The sequence below is a fragment of the Macaca nemestrina genome, chromosome 9 (genome assembly GCF_043159975.1).
Source record: "Macaca nemestrina isolate mMacNem1 chromosome 9, mMacNem.hap1, whole genome shotgun sequence".
Taxonomy (NCBI): Eukaryota; Metazoa; Chordata; class Mammalia; order Primates; family Cercopithecidae; genus Macaca; species Macaca nemestrina.
The window spans coordinates 96888183-96913222 of record NC_092133.1 but is presented as its reverse complement, the minus strand read 5'-3'; the positions used below and the strand labels follow the sequence as shown (position 1 = coordinate 96913222).

The 25040-nt window shown below is 36.8% G+C and overlaps 2 protein-coding genes across 6 annotated transcripts in view; both read right to left on the bottom strand.

Moving 5' to 3' along the window:
• The window catches only part of LOC139356366 (phospholipid-transporting ATPase IB-like), a 112384-nt gene that overhangs the window by 9435 nt on the left and 77909 nt on the right, over positions 1-25040 (bottom strand). The window lies entirely within an intron of this gene.
• LOC105491923 (transmembrane protein 161B) lies at positions 7437-11389 on the bottom strand. Its single transcript, XM_071070181.1, is given in 2 exon segments — positions 7437-9939; positions 9941-11389. Coding segments are annotated over 2 exon segments (1341 nt in total). The 5' UTR covers positions 10042-11389; the 3' UTR covers positions 7437-8699.

Genomic DNA, 25040 nt, shown 5'->3' with positions numbered 1-25040 from the left:
TATAATAATAATAATAAAAAAATCTTTTGTTAAGAAATTATTGTGTTCCTTTAAGGATGTCATATTTCCTTGCTTTCTTATGTTTCTTGTGTCTGTACATTGATTTCTATGCATCTGATGTAAAAGTCACTTTTTATTTTTGAATTTACTTTCTTTGAGGGTGAGGATATTTTTCCTGAAGATGTGAGTACAATGTTGGTTGGGTAGGGTTTATTGGCTTTGCATTCAATTGTGAAGTCTCTGTGTGATTTCTTTGGCTGTAAAATATCATTAGTGGTATCTATGGTTTCCTCAGTGCATTACAGTGTGGTTATTTCTAGGGGCTACAGTGAAGTTGTGCTGGCTACACTGAAATGCTGTATGGGCCCATCTCTAGGTTTCAGTGCTAGTGTTGGTGAACTAAGCTTATCTATCCTTTTGACCTAGAGTGACATATGCTGGCACCTGTGTTGGTGACTCCAGGCAGGCCACCAGCAGGGTAACTTACTCAGATGCCAGTTGTAATTGTAGCATACTGGGAGGGCGAATGGACTCTCAAACTTCTGGACAGTCATGGTGGCATGTGCAATGGAAAAAGCAGTAGTGATGAAATGCTCTTCCAAGTCTCCAGTGCTCTTCTGAGTCCCAGCTGTGTTGACAATGGTTGTAATGGGCTGTGTATGCCAGCATCTAGGCCAGTTGGTGGCACTTGCAGGTAAAAGCCAGCTGTGATGGAAGCAGTATGTTGTTTATGCCCAACTTCAGTGACCCCAAAAGACACACTTTGTTGTCCCAGGTGGTGGATTAGGTTGGGGAACCTCCTTACAACCCTGGATCCTGCACTTTGTCCTAAGGAAGGGGTGATACTGGATGGAGCTGAATTGCACTCAAACTTCCCCAGTGATGAGTGCCTGCATAGAGGTAATTGGTAGGAGTGAGGCAATCCTCAGGGGGCTGGTGAAATGCTTGGGTGAGGGGCAACTGTCACTGCCCTTAGGTCCTGCCACAGGGAGGGTGGTGGTGGTCTCAGCACCCACAACTTTGACTGGTGGTTGGGTAAATTTATCCCTCTCATGCCCAGCCCCACTGGGGCTTGCTCCCTCCTCCCACCTGTCACAAACACCCTGGCTATTCTGTCAGACCTGAGAAATTTATGCTGTTCTTTAGTTCATCCTTGGGTCATAGGAACTCCGCCACAGCTCAAGATGAAGCCACTGTGACAACTGTCATCCTGCTCAAGTCCTGGGGATAATGCCCACTTTCAGTGCTGTTGGCTGCTGTCCATGTCATGCTTGGTTCTCAGTCTTGGTTGTGCTAGCCCACTCCCTGCTCATGCCCCGGTTCCGTGAGCAGTAGCTTGAGTTTCCTTAATGACTGGGAATGACAACAACCCTGATGACTAGGACCATGAACACTCTGTTAGGAGCTAGGATTAAAAAGGTCATCTTGCTATAGCTTCTTAGGCTACAGGAAGTGTGTGGAACCAAGGGCATGTTCCCTCCCTTGAGTGGTTTCTTCTCTCAGTCACCTGACTGTTCCTTTTGCTAGATTCAGGGATTGGGAGGGTCAAAGTGCTCTCTCATGATCTAGATTTTATGATTCCCTAGTTAGAAAATGGACCAGAGCAATGCTGTTGCTTACTTTCTCCTGTATTATAGAGTCCCTCCTGTGTTCCAGCCAGTCTTGGCCACACAGGCTGCCTGTTTTTCTTTTCCTTTCTAGTTTTTGTCATTTCCTGTCACTTTTCTGTTGATCTCTTGTGTTCTCTCTTGGACAATGTACTGAATATATGATTGTCTATAAACTATTATGGTACTAAATGGATGCAGCTGGCTTGAAATGCTCCTAGTCAACCATCTTAAAAAAAAATTGTACGGATGTTAAATCATGCAACCTTGCTGAACTCATTTATTAGTTCTAGTGGGTTTTTCAAAATTTCTTAGAAATTTTTATTTGTATGATAACGTCATATGTAAAGTTTCCAATCCCCAGGTGGAGTTCATTCTTGTCTTTTTTTTAAAATAACTTTCCCAAACCTAGGTTTTAACCATTACATGTGACATTAGCTGCACACTTTATAGATGCCTTTTAGCAGGTCTAGGAAGTTTTCTTGTATTTCTGGACTGCTTTGGGTTTTACTTTAAATAGATGTTGGTTTTGTTAAATGTTCTTGTGTGTATCAAATTTTTTTTTGTATTTTGTTTTATTTTTATCCTGTGTTACACTGACTAATTTTTGGACGTTTAGCCTAATTTGCATTTTTGAGATAACTCCTTTTGGTGATGGTTAAACTATTAAAATTATTGAATCAACAGTGATACTATTTACATAGAGGAATTTTTTTTTTTTTTTTTTTTTTTTGAGGCAGAGTCTCGCTCTGTTGCCCAGGCGGGAGTGCAGTGGCCGGATCTCAGCTCACTGCAAGCTCCGCCTCCCGAGTTTACGCCATTCTCCTGCCTCAGCCTCCCGAGTAGCTGGGACTACAGGCGCCCGCCACCTCGCCCGGCTAGTTTTTTGTATTCTTTTTGGTAGAGACGGGGTTTCACCTTGTTAGCCAGGATGGTCTCGATCTCCTGACCTCGTGATCCACCCGCCTCGGCCTCCCAAAGTGCTGGGATTACAGGCTTGAGCCACCGTGCCCGGCCCCGGCTAGTTTTTTTTGTACTTTTTTGTAGAGACGGGGTTTCACCATGTTTGCCAGGATGGTCTCGATCTCCTGACCTCGTGATCCACCTGTCTCGCCCTCCCAAAGTGCTGGTATTACAGGCTTGAGCCACCGCGCCCGGCCGAGGTAGGTTTTCCTTACACTTTTTTTTTTTTTTTAATACTTTTCATATCTGTGGGATGAGTGTGATATTTTTTATTTTATAGTATAAACTCAGTGGTGATGTAGGTCCCAGATCTTCTGGGAAGGAGGAAGAAACCTTAATCTTCTCTATCTAAGTGCGTAAGTCATTCTCTATGTCTCAAGTCATAGTTGTTTCCGGAGCTCTGGGCATGGGAGAATACATAGTGATCTCTGGACAGGAAATGGCTAGCCCTCAACTGAAGCCAACATTACTGAAGGTGAAAAATCTTAAGGTTAACAGTAGAAACCACATGGTTGTCAGGTTTTCAGGAAAACAAAGAGGAGATTAAATGTGTGGGTGGCATGGGAGGGGTGAGAGTATGGGTTGGGAAAGGCAGACAGAACTTCGTTTCCCTGAGCAGTTTCCATTGTAATCAAATGGAAAATTTTAAAAAGTGATTTGAAAAGATCAAGGAATTATAAACTAAACAAGCATATTTGGAAAGGAGCCAAAGATAAATTGAAAAAAAATGAGTAAGTGTAATACGCAATATTTGGGTTAAATATCAAGTTAGACTCACATGATAAAAAGATTAGTAAACTAAAATATTGAGCAGAATGAATATCACCAAATAAAAACAAAGTATAAAAATACAAATATAATTATAGGAAGAATATGAGAAGGAAAATACATTTAAATTATCCAATAGAATATATAAAACTATAGAATATATAAACAGAATGTATAAACATTTCCACCAACAATAAATGAGAGCTCTTGTTACTCTACATCCTCGCTAGGGTTAGTGTAGTCAGTGTTTTAGATTTTAGCCATTCTAATATGGGTGTAGCAGTATGTCATTGTTATTTTAAATTTCTATTTCCTAATGACACATGATGCTGAACATCTTTACATATGCTTATTTGCCATACTTTTATGCTCTTTAGTGAAGTCTTACAATTTTTACATTTCTATTTGTTTGAATCCTTTGCCATTTTATAATTGGGTTGTTTATTTTTTTATTCTTGAGTTTTAAGTGTTTTTTATTGTTTATTTTTTGAGACAGAGTCTCGCTCTGCCGCCCAGGCTGGATTGCAGTGGCGCAATCTTGGCTCACCGCAAGCTCCCTCTCCCGGGTTCACGCCATGTCCTGCCTCAGCCTCCCGAGTAGCTGGGACTACATGCGCCTGCCACCACGTCTGGCTAATTTTTTTTTTTAATATATATTTTTAGTAGAGACAAGGTTTCACCGGGTTAGCCATTTTTAGTAGAGACAGGGTTTCACCGTGTTAGTTAGGAGATAGTCTCCATCTCCTGACCTCATGATCCACCTGCCTCGGCCTCACAAGGTGCTGGGATTACAGGTGTGAGCCACTGCATCTACCTGGGTTGTTTATTTTTTATTCTTGAGTTTTAAGTGTTTTTTATTTTTTGCATATTTGGATACCAGTCTCTTATCAGTTATGTGTTTTGTAATTATTTTCTCCCATTCTGTGCCTTTTCTTTTTATTCTTTTATCAGTGTCTTTTGCAGTACAGAAATATTATTCTGTACTGACATATATGGCCAATCCACACTCAAGGGGAAGAGAATTATAATCCATCTCATATTGAGAGAAATATAAAGGAGTTTGTGGCTCTATTTTAACGTTTTGATTGATGTATAATTTCCATACAATAAACTGCACCTGTTTATAGTGTAAAAGTTGGCTAAGTTTTGACACATGTATACCCACGAAACCCTCACCATTATCATGATAACAAACATATTCATCAACCCCTAAAAAATACAAAACATTAAGTTTAAAGAAGCTCAGTGAGATGCAAGGGAAATCTGAAAACCAATAAAAGAAAGTCAGAAAATCAATTCAAGGTACAAATGAGAAAGGAAATAGCTATCTTAGAAAAGAAAATAAAAACCAGAAATTCTGAAGGAAAAAAAAAATATTGGAGGAAACACAAAACACATTTAAAACGTTAAAAAATAGGCTATACCAAGGAAAAGAAAAAAAATTCTATGACTTGAAGATAGGTCTTTTAAAATAATCAAGACAAAATTTTGCAAAATGAATTTTAAAAATAAGTGAAACTCTGAGACATTTGGGACTACATAGGGCAAACCAATTTATGAATTGTATTATCAAGGTTAGGAGAATTCAAAAGGCCTAGAGAACCTAATTAAAGAAATAATAGATAAAATCTTTCCACATTTAGCAAGATATTTAGACATTCAGATATGGAAGGCTCAGTGATCCCTAACAAATGCAGTGCAAAAAGGACTTCACCACAGCACATTAAAATCTGACTGTCTCAAATCGGTGTAAATGCAAAGATTCTAAAATCAGAAAGAAAAGTGCATCTATTCACCTATGAAGGAGACCCCATCGGACTAACACTGGGTTTCTCAGGAGAAACCATAAAGGCCAGAAAACAGTGGGATGGCATTTTCAAAATGCTGAAAGGAAAAATAAAGTCAGCTAAGAATTCTACATTCAGCAAGGCTGAACTTCATAAATAAAGTATAAATCAATCTTTTCCAGACAAGCAAATCCTGAAGAAATTTGTCACCACTAGACTGGTCCTACAAAAAATGCTCAACTGATTCCTAAACATGGAAGTAAAAAGACAATATTTACAACCAGGAAAACACACGAAAGTATAAAACTCACTGATAAAGCAATCACACGAAGGAGGAAGAGAAACAAATCATAGGACTCTACTACAGAACTCCACCAAAAAACGACAGTCAAAGAAAATGAAAAATTCAAATAATTTATAAATTAACTAGAAAACAACAACATAACAGGAACAAAACCACAGATATCAATGTAAACCTTGATTGTAAATGGGTTAAATATTCATTTAAAAATATATAGACTGGCTGAATACATTTAGAAACATTTTTGAGCTATATGCTGCTTCCAAGAAAATCATGTTACCAGTAAAGGCGTGGAAAAAGATATTCCATGCAAATGAAAACTAAAAGCAAAAACGAGAAGCTACACTTATATCAGATAAATCATACCTTAAGTCAAAAACAGTTAAGAAAATGCAAAAGGATTATTATATATTAATAAAGGGGTCAATTCATTAAGAACATGTATATTACAAATTTATATTTACAAAATGCTGGATCACCCTCATTTATAAAACCAATATTTAGTCATAAACAGAGAGATAGGGAGCAATACAATAATACTTGGGAAATTCAACACACCATTCAGAGCATTAGACAAATTATCTAGACAGAAAAGAAACAAACATTGGACTAAAATTGGACTTTAGACCAAATGACTTAACAGATATTTACAGAACATTCTACTCAACAACTGCAGAATATACATTCTTCTCATCAGTACATGGATTATTGTCCAAAATAGACCGTATTTTAGGCCACAAAATAAGTCTCAACAAATTTTAAAATACCAAAATCAGATTAAGTATCTTCTCTGACCACAGTGGAGCAAAACTAGAAATCAATACCAACAGAAATTCTGGAAACGATACAAATAAATGAAATTTAAACAACATGAATGACCATGAAGTCAACAAAGAAATTAAGATGAAAGTTATTTACAAAATGAATTCTAAACTTGGAAGCAAAAGGATAACCTTCATGAAAACACATAAAAGTAAAAAACCCATTGGTAAAGCAAATACACAAAAAAGGAAAAACAAGGACTCATGGTACCACTATAAAAAAACTAACAAAGAGCAATGACAAAGTCAGATAAATAGTAAGGAACAAAGAATATATAAAACAGTTAAGACAATAACAGAAACACTACCTTAGATATCAAAGACAACCTTGAATGTAAATGCATTGTATTATTCACTTAAGATAATAGACTGTGTGAATGAACTTAGAAAACATGGTCTGACTACAGGCTGCCTACAAGAAATGCACCTTACCTATTAAGACAAATATAGATGAGAAAATAAAAGCATGAAAAAACATATTTCATGCAACAAGAAACTAAAAGTAAGCAGAAGTGTCTATACTTATACCACACAAACCAGAATTTAAGTTAGAATATAAAAATTCTGAGTATATATATTCACCAAACACTGGAGTACCCAGATTCATAAAGCAAATATTTCTACATCTAAAGAGAGGAATAGACTGCAATACAATAACTGTGGGAAACTTTAACACCCCACCTCAGAATGAAAAAGATTATTAAAACAGTAGATAAAAAAACAAACATTGGATTTAAACTGGAATTTAGGCCAAATGATTTTAATAGATATTTACAAAACATTTTATCCAACAAAGGCAGAATAAACATTCTTTTTATTAGCATATTCTCCATAACAGACTACAAATGTCAACATCGGAAAAACAATAGGCTGGCCCAGCACGGTGGCTCAAGCCTGAAATCCGAGCACTTTGGGAGGCTGAGGTGGGCAGATCATGAGGTCAGGAGATCGAGACTATCCTGGCTAACACGGTGAAACCACATCTCTACTAAAAGTACAAAAAATTAGCTGGGTGTGGTGGCCGGCACCTGTAGTCTCAGCTACTCAGGAGGATGAGGCAGGAGAACTGGTATGAACCCAGGTGGCGGAGCTTGCAGTGAGTTGAGATCACGCCACTGCACTCCAGCCTGGGCGACAGTGCAAGACTCTGTCTCAAAAAAATAAATAAATAAATAAATAAATAAAAATAAAACACAATAGGCTATACATGACAACAAATTGAAAAAATATATATTGCAAATAACTCAAACCACCGTAAAATACAAGTAAAAATCTACACCAAGAGGATCTTTGGAAATTATATCAATACATGAAAATTAAATAACATAATCCCAAATGACCACTGGATGAATTAATAGTTAAGATGGACATTTTTTTGAACTTTCAAAATGTATTTTAATCTCATTCCAAAAGGAAATAAAATTTCTAGATACAAATCATCTCATTCAAATCACTTTTTAACATACATTCTGCAACTTAAAATATTATAAGGAATCAATATTCCCATATTTTATAATCTCAATATATTATATATTTAATATATAATAAATGTACAATACATACAGGTAGTCAGCAGGTTTACAAAGTAATTTCTTTTAAGTCTGATCAGTATTGATAAATACTTTTAGACTATTAAAAGGAACTATTTAGGATCATAGAATAAAATAAAATATGGCAGGTCCAAGCCTAATGGCAAGATTACAAATGTTCATATGGCCAATCATTTTAAAAGAACTCTCTAGTTGGGTAGAATATGTTTTAAAACAATACTCTTCCTATTCTCAAGCAGAAGTAGTTGTAGATATTAACCATATTCACCTCCATTAAATTTAAAATAACTATGCAGTTTTCTTTACTGTAATATACAGTAGCTATCTCTTCCTTTCTGTTGGATTTTATCGTTTCAGGAGTAACTAATGCATTACCAACAGAAGAGACTTTAGCCCCTTTCCCTCCCCTAAAGCATGGCTCAGTTTGAAGATTGTTCTATAGACAGCCACTATGACTACCAACAGTACCATAATACCGTTAAAAGCAATCAATAACTAGAGTCATTTGAGATGTTTCAAAGACTGCTGGAGGTTTCTGTCAACCAAGGTAATCAGAAATATTACCCTTGTAGATAGTCCTCTCATACCAGTAAATACAGAGAGTTAAAATTCCAATGCCATAGTGTAACAGTTAACAATCTATTTTGTAATTTTAAATATTATAACATTAATTCACCCTGAGAATACAAAGGAAACATTTAATACAAGATATTCTGATTTTTTTTCCCATTGTATTTACTTTCTTCTGGTTTTCATCAGCCCTTTAAGGACACAAATATTTGAATTTAAAGTGTGATTTTGATATGTTTTTTTGTTAACTGAGATTCATGCCACAGTCAGATATTGGTGATAAAAAAGCCCAAAAAGGCTTGTAGAAAAGAGGCAAGCAGCAATCCACCAGGTCAGAAAAGACAGAAGTCCTCAAAAAAGAAGAAGAGTAAAAATATTTTTAAGCTGCTCAGTGTCACTGTTATTTGTGTAACAGTAACTTTCATCTTCCCTTCAGCTGAAGGTAATTCAGAGTAAACAAAATTGTAGAGCAGACTATTATCCACTGGTAAGGTAGAGATAGATTCTGGATAAATACCCCAGGAATGATTGCCTAGTGTTTCCAAAAGCAGAGTTATGTGAAATAGCATTACCAGAGGCACCACATACTGCAGTGCAATGACACAAAGATAATAAAAGATTCAAGCCACCATTTTCTGTAGCTCAACTGTACTTATTCACCCTGCTTCTTTCTTCATCTGATCCACACATTTTTGGGTTAAATTTAAATAAGCTTGCAGGTGACTACACATCATGGCCAACCACAAAGCACACAGCAGGGTTATTAACCAGAGTCGCAGAGTATCGAATGTGGCTTCTGGCATTAAAGGGATACTTTCTTCACCCAAGGTTGGGTTCATAATGTAGTCTTTGGTGACTGGTTTTACCCAGAGCAAAACCATAAATAAATGTGCCAAGAAGCTGATATGAAGTAATGTTTGTGTAATTTTTTCTGTTGTCAAATTCAGGGCATCCAGAAGCATTTGAGCCAGTCGTAATCCAGGAAATGTCAAGAAAGCCCCAAAGAGTGAACAGAAAATAGCCAGGAAAAATTTGAAAGTAAGTTTTGAAACAGGACTCTGAGATTCTAAACCTTGCTTTTCAAGAAACTGCTTCACACTATCTGAAAAATTTGTAAATCCTGTTTCAAGTCCAAATTCCAGATAATTTTCTGTTACAATCAACACTACCATTGCTTTGTCAAAGAAAAAAAATCCAAAGGTGACACAAATAGATTTTTCAACACCATATTCTACTTTAATATAGTGTGTAGTTAATGAAAATAGAACTTTGATTGCAAAAGACAAAACCAGCAGGCACCAGACTAAGCTGATATTCATTTCCTGTGTAGGCTTCATAAACTTGTAATAGACTTCAGTTACTAGATACACAACTGTAGCAGCCACTGTGAAATCCCCCAGTCACTGGTGTTCTGGAAAATAATGCAATGCTAAAGTATCCACTTCTGTATCTGACTTTGTTTCTAGATGAAGGTCAATATCCTGTGGAATGGTTAATGACTTACTTTCAATGTGACCATTATATTTCCTACCTTTTTTGCTTTTCCCTTTTTGCTGATTCCTTGCAAGAATTCCACTGAGCAAGAGAATAGCAAGGCATAATCTTCTGCATGACACTGGCCATCACCATGGTAACAACAGCTGTATATCTATCACACACTATGAGTGAGAACATGCAGTGTTTGGTTTTCAAGATGGATATGTTTTTAACTATTGAAAGAAGTGAAAATGAAAACACGACATATCAAAATCTATACTATACAGCAAACACATTAAGAACAGGTAGGCAATAGCAATAAACATCTACACCAGAAAGCAGAAAGATTTCATATAAACAATCTAACAATGCACCTCAAGGAAGTGAAAAAGCAAGGACACAGCAAACCCAAAATTTGCAGGATAAAAGAAATAATAAAGATCGGAGAAAAACTAAAGAGAGACTAAGGAAAGAAATACAAAGGTCAATGAAGTGATATGTTATTCAAAAATATAACCAATATTGATAAACTGCTAGCTTGACTAACCAAGAAAAGAGATAAGAAACAAATCAGCAAAATAAAAGAACAGACATTACAATTGATATCACAGAAATACCAAAGATAATTAGAGAATATTATAAATGCTAACAAACAGGAAAATATAGAGGAAGTGATTGAATTTCTATAAACACATAACCTATCCAGACTGAATCAGAAGTAGAAAAACTGAAGTGATCAATGAATAATGAGACTGAGTCAGTAAAAAAATGTCTCCCAACAAAAAAAGAGACAAAATCAGGTCGAATAACTGCTGAATTATTCCAAATGTATAAAAAAAGAATGAACACCAATCCTCCTCAAACTATTTCAAAAACACATGAGAGAAAGGAATGCTTCCAAACTTATTTTGTGAGGACACAATACCAAACAAGACAAGGATCCACCACCAACAACACAAAACTATGGGCCAATATCTGTAATAAACATAGATGCAACAATCTTTAATAAAATGTTAGCAAACCAAATGCTACAGCACATCAAAAGGTAATGCACCATGATCAAGTGAAATTTATACCAAAATTCAAGGATGCTTGCATACACATATCAATACACTGAATATATTGCCTCAGTAGAATGAAGGACAAAACCCATATAACTAGGTCAATAGATGTAGAAAAAGTAATTGATAAAATTTAACATGTGTTCATATTAAAAACTCTCAACAAACTAGACATAGAAAGATCATTCTGTAAAGTAGTAAAGGTCATATGTGACAAACACAAAGCTAACAATATACTGAACAGACAAAAGCTGAAAGCTTTTTCTCTAAGACACCGAACAAAACAAGAATGTTCACTTTCACAAATCTTATTGAACATGAAAGTCCTAATCAGTAATCTGGCAAGAGAAAACAAAAACAAAAACAGACATCCAAATTGACTTGCAAAAGGAAGTTAAATTGTCCACTTTGCAGATGACATAATTTTTTATATAGAAAAACCTAAAAAAGACTCCAATAAAAGACTGTAAGAACTCATAAACAAGGCCAGGTGCTGTGGTTCATGCCTGAATTCCTAGCACTTTGGGAGGCCAAGGCAGGTAACTCTCCTGAGGCCAGGAGTTCAAGAACAGCCTGGCCAACATGGTGAGACCCTGTATCTACTAAAAGTGAAAAAACTAGCCCGTGGTGGCATGCGCCTGTAGTCCCAGCTAGTCTGGAGACTGAGGCAGGAGAATCACTTGAACCCAGAAGGCAGAGGTTGCAGTGAGCTGAGATCACACCATTGCACTCCAGCCTGGGCGAAAGAGCAAGACTCCATCTAAAAAAAATAATTAACACACAAAAATCAGTAGTGTTTCAACACATTGACAATAAAATAGTCAAAAAATGAAGCTAGAAGGCAATCCTGTTTACAATAGCTATATAAATTACCAATGAGTAAATTTAACCAAGACATGAAAAATGTTTGTGAAGATAACTACAGAACACTGATGAAAGAAATTGAAGAGCACACAAACAAATTTAAAGAAATCTCATGCTCATGGATAGAAAAAATTACTATCATTAAAATGACTACATTATCCAAAGAAATCTAGAGTCAATGCAATTGCTACCAAAATAACATAATTTTTATAGAAATAAAAAAAACCAAAATCTATCATTTGTATGAAACCTAGAAAGAACTACAATAGCCAAATTAATCCTGAGCAAAACCAATGGAAGAAAATAGAGAACCCAGCAATACACTTCTGTTTGTATAGCCAATTGATTTTCAACAAAGGTATCTAGAATGTACACTGGGGAAAGAATACCTTCTTCAATAAACGGTGTTGAGAAAATTGAATATCCATATGCAAAAGATTGAAACTGTATCTCTCACAATACACAAAAGTCAACCCAAGATGGATTAATGACTTAAACATAAGACCTAAAAGTATAAAACTACAAGAAGAAAACGTTATAAAAATCAGAACATTGGTCCAGGCAAAGATTTTTTGGTTAAGACCTCAAAACGCAGTCAACTAAAAGCAAAATAAAAAAAATTGAAACTATAATAAATGAAAAAGCTTCTGCACTGCAAAAGAAATAATCAAAACACCAAAGAGACAAACTGTTGCATAGAACATACTGAAAAGTGTTCAACTGACAACCAATATTTAGAATATATAAGAAACTCAAGCAACTCAAGAATAATATTAAAAAGACTCATTAAAAAAGTGGCCAAAGGACATGAATGGATATATCTCAAGTGATGACACATTAATGAAAAACAGGTCCATGAAAAAATGCTGAACATTCTCTGGGAAATGCAAATCAGAAGCACAACGAGGCATCATCTTACCTCAGTTAGAATGGCTATGATTAAAAAGGCAAAAAATAATAGACACTGTTGAAAATATGATAAAAATTAATGTTTATATGCTGTTGGTGGGAATATAAATTAGTACAACCAGTATAGAAAACAGTATAGATATTTCTCCAAAAAGTAAAAATAGAACTTCCAGATGATTCAGGACCCCACTATTGGGTATTTACTCAAAGGAAACTAAATCAGTATATCAAAGGGATCCATGCACTCACATGTGTATCACAGCATTATTCACAATCGAAAAGACACAAAATCAACCAATGTTTCTTCAATGAGCCAATGGATACAGAAGATGTAGTACATACTCACACACGCAATGGAATATCAGCTATAACAAAGAATACAATTAAGTCATTTGCAACTGGTGGTGACTACATTGAGTGAAATAAGCAAGGCACAGGATTCAAATACCACATGTCCTCAACTCATACATAAGAGCTAAAAACTTGGTCCCACGGAGATAGAGAATAGACTGATAGATACCAGAGGCTGGGAAGTGTGGAAGGGTGGGAGAGGAAAATGAACAGAGACTAGCAAATGGGAAAAACACACTGACATAGAAAAAAGTAAGTTTTAATGTCCAGTGGAAGGCTAGTGTGACTTGTGTTAACAATATATTTTATATTACAAAGTAGCTAAAAGAGAGGTATGGAAATGTTCTCATCACATAGAAATTAGATATATTCAAAATGATATCCTATATACCTTGACTTGATCATTACACATTCTCTGCATGTAATAAATACTCACATGTATCCCATACATATGTAAAACATTATGTGTCAATAAAAGAAAAACAAAAAATACAAAGTTTAAATCTAAGCAACTTTAAAATAAATAGACAAAAATATCCCATAACAAACATTTTTATGTTGTTAATTTGCTTTAATGCCCCATTCCCTGTGGCAGCTAGTGAATAAACACAAGATTCCCAACCTTTGTCATTGACTTTTTCTTTCTAGACCGTGGGATACATTTCCGTATGATGGATGCATTCATTACTAAGAAAGAGCAAAAGAAAATTGAAGTTTCTTGAGACTCAGTCATCTCAATAGAATACAGGTGTTTCTAAGTCTCCTCAGGGTAGCATTAACTATTTTTTATGTAGCTCTATATCTACATGAGGATGAAAAATTTTACTCATTATGTATTGCTTCTTTGGATATGTTCTATAAAATAACAAATACTCATTATTAAACATTTGAAATACGTGGAAAATCATCCAGAAATATTGTTGATATATTGGTATATTTCCATTCCTTTTATATTTATTTAAATATTTTTATTTTTACTTCACTGATCTTTGGGGTACAGGTGGTTTTTGGTTCATGGGTAAGTTTTTTAGTGGTGATTTCTTAGATTTTTGTGCACGCATCACCTGAGCAGTGTACACTGTACCCAATATGTTTTTTAAATTATCACCCCCTCCCAACCTTCTGTCTTGAGTTAAAATTAGTGATGTTTAGTATTTTTCATATGTTTTTGACTGTGTATCATTTTTTGATGATTGTCTATTCATGAACTTTGCGTACTTTCTGATGGAATTATTCACTTTTTCTTGCTGATTTGAGTTCCTTGTAGATTCTAGATATTAGAATAATATAAGTCCCTTATGTTAATGTTATTCTTATGCATTTGCATTCTCATAGCTTAGCTCCCCCTGATAAGTGAAAACATACAATATTTGTTTTTTTATTATTGAGTTTCTTCACTTAGAATAATTTCCTCTAACTCCATTTAAGTTGCTGCAGGCCGGGCGCGGTGGCTCAAGCCTGTAATCCCAGCACTTTGGGAGGCCGAGACGGGCGGATCACGAGGTCAGGAGATCGAGACCATCCTGGCTAACATGGTGAAACACCGTCTCTACTTAAAAAAAATACAAAAAACTAGCCGGGCGAGGTGGCGGGCGCCTGTAGTCCCAGCTACTCGGGAGGCTGAGGCAGGAGAATGGGGTAAACCCAGGAGGCGGAGCTTGCAGTGAGCTGAGATCCGGCCACTGCACTCCAGCCTGGGCGACAGAGCGAGACTCCGTCTCAAAAAAAAAAAAAAAAAAAAAAAAAAAAAAAAAAAAAAAAAAAAGTTGCTGCAAAGGACATCATTTTGCTCCATTTTTAGGGGGAGTCATATTTCATGGTGCATATATATCACATTTTCTTTATCCGCTCCTTGGATGATGGGCACTTAGGTTAATTCTGTATCTTTGTAATTGTGAATTGTGCTGCTATAAACATACTTGTTCGTATGTCTTTTTCATATAACGACTTATTTTTTTAAGACTTATATTTTAAGGGGGGTGGGGTGGTAGATGCCCAGAGGTATGATTGCTAAATTGAATGGTAGTTCTACTTTTAGTTCTTTAAGGAATACCCATACTGCTTTCCATAGTGGTTGTACTAACTTACATTCTCACCAGCAGTGCAAAACTGTTCCATTTTTATCACATCTATGCCAATATCTTTTTTTTTTTACTTTTTAATTATAGCCATTTATGCAGGAGTAAGGGGGTATCTCACTGTAGTTCTAATTTGCATTTCTCTGATAATTAGTGATGTTCAGCATTTTTTCATGTTTGTTGGCTGTTTGTATATTTTCTTTAAAAAATTTTCTATTCATGTTCTTTGCCCACATTTGATGGGATTATTTGTTTTTTTCTGGCCAATTTGCCTGAGTTGCTTGTAGTTATTGGATATTAATTCTTTCTGATATGCATAGTTTGCATGCAAATTTTTTGTCTCTGTGGGTTGTCTGTTTACTCGGCTGATTGTTATTATTTGCTATGCAGAAGCTTTTTCGTTTGATTAGGTCACATTTATTGATTTATTTTTGTTTTATTTGCATATGAGATCTAAGCCATAAATTCTTTTTCTAAGCCAGTGTCTGGAAGAGGTTTTCTGATGTTATCTTCTAGAATTTATATGGTTTCTAGTCTCAGATTTCAGAATTTGATCCATCAGAAGTTAATTTTTGTATAAGGTGAGAGCTGAAGATTTAGTTTCATTCTTCTATATGTGGCTTGACAGTTATTCAAGCACCATTTGATGAATAGGGTGTCATTTTATGTTCTTGTGTGCTTTGTCAAAAATCAGTTGGCTGTATTTGGCTTTATTTCAGGGTTTGTCTATTCTGTTCTGTTGGTCTGCATGCCTATTTTTATACCAGTACCATGCTGCTTTGGTAACTAGAGCCTTGTAGTATAATTTGAAGTCAGGTAATGTGATGACTCCAGATTTGTTGTTTTTGCTTAGTATGGCTTTGGCTCTGAAGGCTCTTTATGGGTTCCACATGAAATTTAGAATAGTTTTTTTTTTTTCCAGTTCTGTGAATAAAAATGATGGTATTTTGAGAAAAATTACATTGAATCTATAGATTGCTTTGGGCAGTATGGTCATTTTTCACAATAATTTTTAATATCCATTAGCCTATTTTCATACGCTGTAAAGAAGTGCCCAAGATTGGAAATATATATATATATTATTTATTTATATATAATATTTACATATTATATATGTAATATAAAAATATTTATATATATAATAAAATATAATGGAAAGAGATTTAATTGACTCACAGTTCCACAGGGCTTGGGAGGACTCACAAAACTTACAATTATGGTGGAAGGTAAAGGGGAAGCAAGCAAGGCACCTTCTTCACTTGGCAGCAGGAGGGAGAATGAAAACCATCAGATTTATAAGAATTTACTACCACAAAAATAGCATGGGGGAAACCACCCCCATGATCCAATTACCTCCACCTCGTCTCTTTCTTGACAAATGGGGATTATGGGAATTATAATTAAAAATGAGGTTAGTGTAAGGACACAAACTTAACCATGTCACAATCTATGAGCATGAAATATGTTTCCACTTGTTTGGGTCATCCATGATTTTTTTCAGCAGTGTTTTGTAATTTTCCTTGTAGAGAGCTCTTTCACTTTTTTTGTTAAATATATTTCTAAGTATTTTATTTATTTATTCATTTATTTATTTTTGCAGCTATTGTAAAACAGATTGAGTTCTTAATTTGGTTCTCAGCTTCATTGGTTTTGGTGTATAGCAGTGCTACTAATTTGTGTACATTGATTTTGTATCCTAAGACTTTACTAAATCTGTTTATAAAATCTGGAGGCTTTTTAGATGAGCCTTTTGAGTATTTTAAGTATACGATCATACCACCAGTGAACAGAAACAGCTTGATTCCTCTTTTCCAGGTTGGATGCCCTTTATGTATTTCTCTTGTTTGATTGCTCTGGCCAGGACTTCCACTACTATGCTGAATATAAGTGATAAAAGTGGGCATCCTTGTCTTGTTGCAGTTCTCAAGGGGAATGTTTTCAAATTTTCTTATTTAGTATGATGTTGGCAGTGGGTTTGTCATAAATGGCTTTTATTTGTTTGAAGTAAGTGCCTTCTATGCCTATTTTGTTGAAGAAATTTATCATAATATAATTCTGGATTTTATCAAATACTTTTTCTGCATTTTCGAGAAGATCATACTTTAAAAAAAATTCTGTTCATAAGACGTATCACATTTATTGACTTGCATATGTTAAACCGTCCCTGAATCCCTAGGATAAAACCTACTTTGTCATGATGTATTATCTTTTTGATGTACTGTTGAATTCAGTTAGCTGTATATTGTTGAGAAGTTTTGCATATATGTTCATCAGGGACATTGGTCTGTAGATGTCCGTTTTTGTTGTAGCCTTTGCTGGTTTTACTATTAGTATGATACTGGCTGCATAGAATAGTTTAGGAAACATTTCCTCTTTCTTTATTTTTTGGAATAGTATTAGTAGAAATGCTACCAATTCTTCTTTGAATGTCTAATTGAATTCAGCTGTGAATCCCTCTGGTTTTAGCCTTTCTGGTTGTTGGCAACTTTCTTTTTATTACCAATTCCATCTTGCTGCTTGTTATTGGGTTTTTCATGGTTTCTATTTCTTACTGATTTAAGAGGGTTGTATATTTTCAAAGATCTGTCAATTTTCTCCAGATTTCCGAGTCTGTACATGTAAAAGTGCTCATAGTAGCCTTAAATAATTTTTTATAATTTTTGTGTTATTGATTGTAATATGTCCAGTTTTATTTCTAACTGAGCTTATTTAGATTTTCTCTTTTCTTTTCTTGACTAGTCTTCAAATGGGCTCTCAATTTTGTTTATCTTTTCAAAAAAATAGCTTTTTGTTTCATTTATCTTTTCTATTTTTTGTTTCAATGTTCTTCAGTTCTGCTCTTATCTTTGTTGTTTCTTGCTTTCTGCTTTGTTTGGGTGTATTTTGTTCTTGTTTCTCCAGTTTCTTGAAGTGTGACCTTAGCTGTCTATTTGTGCTCTTTCAGACTTTTTGGTGTAGGCATTTAATGCTATAAACTTTTCTCTTAGCACCATTTTTGCAGTATCCCAGATGTTTGGATAATTTGTGTCATTATTATTGTTCATTTTAAATAATTGTTAAATTTCCATCTTGATTTAATTTTTAACTCAAACATTAATCAAGAGAAGATTGTTGAATTTTCATTTATTTTTAGAGTTTTAAGGGTTCCTTTTGAAGATAATTTCCAGTTTTATTTCACTGTGATCTGAGAAAATTCTTGATACGATTTTGATTTCTCTAAATTTCTTGAGACTTGTGTTTTTGTGGCCTATTATATGGTATATCTTGAAGAATTTTCCATGTGCTGAAGAGAAGAATGCATATTCTGCAGTTTGGGAGAAGAACGTTCTGTGAATGCCTGTTAGGTGTATTTGTTCTAGAGTGTAATTTAAATTCATAGCTTCTTCTTTACTTTATGTCTTGATGATTTGTGTAGTGCTGTCAGTAAAGTATTGAAGTTCCCCATTATTACTGTGTTGCTGTTTTTCTGAGTTCTCAGGTGTTAGTGTGTCTGGAATTGGTGGGTTGTTAGTCTCGCTCACTTCAAGAATGAAGCCACGGACCCTCGCAGTGAGTGTTAGAGTTCTTAAAGATGGTGTGTCTGGAGTTTGTTCCTTCAGATGTTCAGATGTGTCTGGAGTTTCTTCCGTCTGGTGGGTTCATGGTCTCACTGACTTCAGGAGTGAAGCTGCAGACCTTTGCGGTGAGTGTCACAGCTCTTAAAGGCAGCGCATCTGGAGTTATTCATTCCTTCTGGTGGGTTCGTGGTCTCCCTGGCTTCAGGAGTTAAGCTGCACACCTTCACAGTGAATGTTATAGCTCATAAAGGCGGTGTGTCTGGAGTTGTTCATTCCTCCTGGTTGGTTCGTGATCTCACTGGCTTCAGAAGTGAAGCTGCAGACCTTCACCTTGAGTATTACAGCTCATAAAGGCGGCATGGACCTAAAGAGTGAGCAGCAGCAAGATTTATTGCAAAGAGCAAAAGAACAAAGCTTCCACAGCATGGAAAGGGACCTGAGCTGGTTGCCCCTGTTGGCTCAGGTGGCCTGCTTTTATTCCCTTAACTGTCCCCACCCATATTCTGCTGATTGGTCCATTTTAGAGAGAGCTGATTGGTCCATTTTAAAGAGCGCTGACTGATCCATTTTACAGAGAGTTGATTGGTTCGTTTTGATAGAGTTTTGATTTGTGCATTTACAATCTAGACACAGAATGTCTAGATTGACATCTTTAGCTAGACACAGAATGCTGATTGGTGTGTTTATAATCCTTTAGCTAGACACAAAAGTTCTCCAAGTCCCCCACCAGATTAGCTAGACACAGAGTGCTGATTGGTGAGTTTAGAAACCTTTAGCTAGACACAGAGTACTGATTGGTGAATTTAGAAACCTTTAGCTAGACAGAGAGTGCTGATTGGTGCATTTACAAACCTTTAGCTAGACAGAAAAGTTCTCCAGGTCCCCACTAGACCCAGAAGCCCAGCTGGCTTTACCTCTCAATGGTACTCTCCAGGGGACTGTGGCACCTAGCCCAGGAACTCTGGCAGCCTGGAGGGAGCTTGCCCCCAGTCAAGCCCAGCAGGCACCGGCCGGCCACACCGAATGCAGGGCATGCAGAGCCTCTACCTACCCAGAACCTGCACCAGCCCACGAGTGCCACGTGCAGCCCCTACTCCTGCCAGTGCCTCTCCTTCCACAGCTCCTTGCAAGCAGAGGGAGCCACCTCGCCTTGGCCAGCCCCAGAGAGGGCTCATAGTGCAGTGGCAGGCTGAAGGGTTCCTCAAGCATGGCCAGAGTGGACCCCAAGGCCAAGGAGGTACCAAGAGTGAGTGAGGGGCCGGGCATGGTGGCTCAAGCCTGTAATCCCAGCACTTTGGGAGGCCGAGATGGGCGGATCACGAGGTCAGAAGATCAAGACCATCCTGGCTAACACAGTGAAACCCTGTCTCTACTAAAAAATACAAAAAAATAGCCAGGCGAGGTGGCAGGCGCCTGTAGTCCCAGCTACCCGGGAGGCTGAGGCAGGAGAATGGCGTAAACCCAGGAGGCGGAGCTTGCAGTGAGTTGAGATCCGGCGACCGCACTCCAGCCTGGGCAACAGAGCGAGACTCCATCTCAAAAAAAAAAAAAAAAAAAAAAGAATGAGTGAGGGCTGCTAGCATGTTGTCACTTCTCATTAATAAGAATTGTTTTATAAATCTGGGAGCTCCAGTGTTAGATGCCTATAAATTTGGGATTGTAATATTTTCTTGTTGGACTAATCCTTTATCATTATATAGTATTCTTCTTTGTCTTTTTTTAAGACAAAAAAGGAAACTGACCTTCCTGTTGGATTAATCCTTTTATCATTATATAGTATCCTTCTTTGTCTTTTTTTAAATATTAAAAAGGATACAGACTGTACAGCAACAAAGCTTTGTAGCTTTAAGGTTTGTTTTGTTTGATATAAGAATAGCTACTCCTGCTTGCTTTTAGTTTTCATTTTTGTGGAATATCATTTTCCACCTTTTTACCTTAAGTTTCATGAGTCCTTATGTGTTAGGTGACTCTCTTGAAGACAGCGAATATGTGGTTGGTGGATTTTTATACATTCTGTCATTCTATATTCTTTTACTTGGAGCATTTAGGCCATTTACATTCAATGTTAATGTTAAGATGTGAGGTATTCAATTAATCCTGTTGTTACTTAGACACTTTGTATTTTTCATTGTGTTATTGTTTTATAGGCCCTGTTAGTTTTATGCTTTAAGGAGGTTCTATTTTGCTGTATAGCAAGCTTTTGTTTTAAAATTTAGAACTCCCTTTAGCATTTCTTGTAGTGTTGGTTTGGAAGTGGCAAATTCCCCCAGCACTTGTTTGTCTGAAAAAAGTCAATGTGAAGGAGAGAATTTTAAGAGCTGTGAGACAGAGTATCAGGTAACCTATTAAAAAAAAAAAAAAAAAAAAAAAAAAAAACCTGTCAGACTAACAGCTAATTTCTCAGCAAAAACCTTACAAACCAGAAGGATTGGGGTCCTCCTGCTTTTAGCTTGGAACCTTATAAAAGCCAGCCAAGAATTTTGAGTCTATCAAAACTAAGCTTCATAAATGAAAAAGTGATAAAGTATTTTTCAAGCATTTTAGTGCATAGTCTGTGGTTTTGTTTTCTTCTATATAGTTGCCTATATACCAAATACAGAATTTTCAGTTCTTTTTATTTTTAACACACACATTTTTCTATTCCATTATAAAATTCTTTTAAAGATTTTAACATCATTTAATTGACTACATCAGTAAAATTTTGCATAATTTACTTTATTTTACAGTATTATATAAATCATGTGTGCCTTTTATGTCCAGATAAAATAATAGATATAATAATACTACAGAAAAAACTAAATAGATGTCATTCTTGCCTTTATGAAACTTAAAGTGAAGGAAATAGAGATTATAAAATCATACATATATTAATGTTATCATGAAAAGTTGCTGAGACCAGCTCGCGGAGACCCTAACCCAGCAGCGCTAGAGGAATTAAAGACACACAAACACAGAAATATAGAGGTGTGGAGTGGGAAATCGGGGGTCTCATAGCCTTCAGAGCTGAAAGCCTCAAACAGAGATTTACTCACATATTTATTAACAGCAAGCCAGTGATAAGCATTGTTTCTATAGATTATAGATTAACTAAAAGTATTCTTTATGGGAAACAAAGGGATGGGCCAAAATAAAGGGATGAGTTTGGCTAGCTATCTGCAGCAGGAGCATGTCCTTAAGGCACAGATCTCTCGTGCTATTGTTTGTGGTTTAAGAACCCCTTTAAGCAGTTTTCTGCCCTGGGTGGGGAAGGTGTCATGCTGTCATTCCAGTTAAACCCACAACCTTCCAGCATGGGCATCATGGCCATCATGAACATGTCACAGTACTGCAGTCTCCTTCTTTTCTTTTTCTTGTTTTGTTTTTCTTCTTCTTCTTCTTTTTTTTTTTTTTTTTTTTTGAGATGGCTCACCCAGGCTGGAGTGCAGTGGCGTGATCTCGACTCACTACAAGCTCTGCCTCTGAGGTTCACACCATTCTCCTGCCTCAGCCTCCCTAGTAGCTGGGACTATAGGCCCCCACCATCATGCCTGGCTAATTTTTTGTATTTTTAGTAGAGATGGGGTTTCACTGTGTTAGCCAGGATGGTCTGGATCTCCTGACCTCATGATCCGCCTGCCTTGGCCTCCCAAAGTGCTGGGATTACAGGTGTGAGTCACTGCACCTGACCTAGTGTCCTTCCTTTCTTTTGAAATGATCCAGGGTGAAGGAGGTACCAATGGGGTTATCCTTTCAACTGTTTCTTTCCTTGATTCCCTGAGCCCCAGCATCCATTAAAGTGGATGCAGACATCACCCTCAGACATGGATCCGGGGGAACTAAGCAATGGGATTAGTCACACTTGCCAATTCAACTTTAGTCCTCTGTTGGCTATTTCCCTTTGATTTTCTAGACTTCTGTGATCTCTGTGGCTTCCCAATAGATGGCTCTCAGGACAGACTATGTAACAGTTGTATGTGGGCAAGGCCCCTTAATGGAGCGAGAGTACTGGGTTGTGCTCTATATGCTGTTATTATACCCCAGATTAAAGTATATATTCTTAGGCAGTGGTTCTGGTTAGCATCCTTACTACATGAAATCCCCTTATTATTTAAGTATTGTTCTAACAGGAAGTAGAATAGGTGCCTTTAAGACATGTAGTGACCAAATGGCAGTTTTTCTGTTGAAGGGAAATTATTGACACAAAATTTGGTTGTGGGAGACATTTTCCTCCTCATTGTTGAGTTTTCCCATTCATGGATGGGGCATAAAGCTTGGTTTATAGTTGAGGGGTGCAAAAAGGGAATAGTATTGGGAAAATACAGTGTTCCAGCAAAGGCCTGACAAGGTATCTGTTGGAGAGGATTCCTATTCCACTGGGTGGCACTGTAGGTCTTGAAATACCGTGTACTTTCCAGACAAAGAATAGAGAAAAAGATGTTCACTGGGTAGGGGAGGGGAGACCCTCTGTTCCTAGAAAAATCACAAAAATGGCAATCCCTTAAGCTATATGCCCAGTTACTGTGGAATTGCTGATCTTGCCTGATATGATTATTTCCTTTAACTGTAAAAATTCTTGCAGCATTGCATACAAAGAGGGGACAGGAGACATGGTGGTCATGGAGAGGAAAGAAAAAAAATTGATGAAAAATCCTTGGAGATTGTGTTGCTGATGCCTAATGAGCAGTAAGAGGCTGGAAGAGTACATCCAGAAGCCTTTGGGTAACATTGGGGTGTAGCCTTAGCCAGGAACTGCCTCTGGATCTCCTCCAGTCCCTCAGGACGGCAAGGCTCTTTGTGAAAGTTAATCCGTTCAAAACAGAACCAACATTCCCAGCATCCAGAGGGCACTGGGGGATTTGCTCAGCATTCCACAGCAAGCCTGTCACCTCACCTGCATCTTGAGAATGGTAGTGAGCACAACTGGCCATCTCTTAACTGGCCATCAGATACCCAGCCTCTTAACTGGCCATCAGATACCCAGTTTTAAGTTTGATTTTACAATTTAAAATTGAGGAGCGAAGACCTCAAAATAAAAGAGATTTGGGGTCCACTGCTATACTTACCCAACACCCATGGTTCCTTATCTTATGGCCATGTAAAACTAGGATGCAGACACACAGAGTGACAATGAGAGTGGAGGTCAAAAGAAAGAGAATAGCTGTCTGCTGCAAAGAGTTGTCCTGGAAAAATGGGTTGCCTGTCTATGGCAAAATACAGAGAGTTTTAAAGATCAGCTGGTGAGGAAGCAGTGTCTGATTTGAATAGGACATAAAAAACTGGTTAGACCAGGTGTGCCATTTGCATAGAAGGTGAATCTCTGGTAGCCCCATTTTAATCTTTTATTATGCAGGCAGGTTATCTGCCTAAGCTGTGACATGTTGCCCATTTCTATGTTCCTATAAACATGGTAACAAAAGGGAAGATGGAAACTCCATGTTGACTATGTGTGGCCCCCAGGTAGCATTTTTCTCTTGGCATAGTTGTCAGCATTGCGCCATGCAAGCTTCCAGTATGTTTATCTATGTCTGCAGCTCAATTTTTCAGGCTGCTCTTTGTTAGAAAAAAGAAATAATTTTCTGGGCTGCTTTTTATTAGAAGGGAAGCTCTGTCAATGACTCTTTATCCCTCATTATATGCTTAAATAATTTCTTTCTACATAGCTCCTGTATCAATAATATTATTTTGGGTCAGATACGGAGGCTCATGCCTATAATCCCAGCACTTTGGGAGGTTGTGGCAGGTGGATCACCTGAGGTCAGGAATTCAAGACCAGACTGGCCAACATGGTGAAACCCCATCTCTACTAAAAATACAGAATTAGCCAAGCATGGTGGTACATGCCTCTAATCACAGCCACTCAGGAGGCTGAGGCAGGAGAATCACTTGAACCCAGGAGGTGGAGGTTGTGGTGAGCCGAGATCACACCATTGCACTCCAGCCTGGGCAACAAGAGCAAAACTCCATCTCAAAAAAAAAAAAGAAAAAAGAAAAAAAAAGAGTGAAACTTTACCTCAAAAAGAAAATCACTTTGACTGCAGGGTGGACAATGCCTTGAAAGACAACAGAGGAGTAGAGTCAAGGAGATCACTTCAGTAGCCATTGCCATATTGGAGAAAAAATATTTTAAGTATTAAAATCTGATAACAATTGTGGAGTGAGAAAAGCAAACGCCCAAGGAATTATTATACAATTTAGGATACAACAAAGCTATGGGAAAACTAAAAATTGTCAGAATAGTAAGACCATGAAATACTATGCAGCTATAAAAAGAATGAAATTATGTCCTTTGCAGAAACAGGGATGGAACTGGAGACTGTTACACTTAAGATACCAATGCAGAAACTGAAAGCCAAATACCACATGTTCTAACATATACGTGGGAGCTAAACGTTAATACA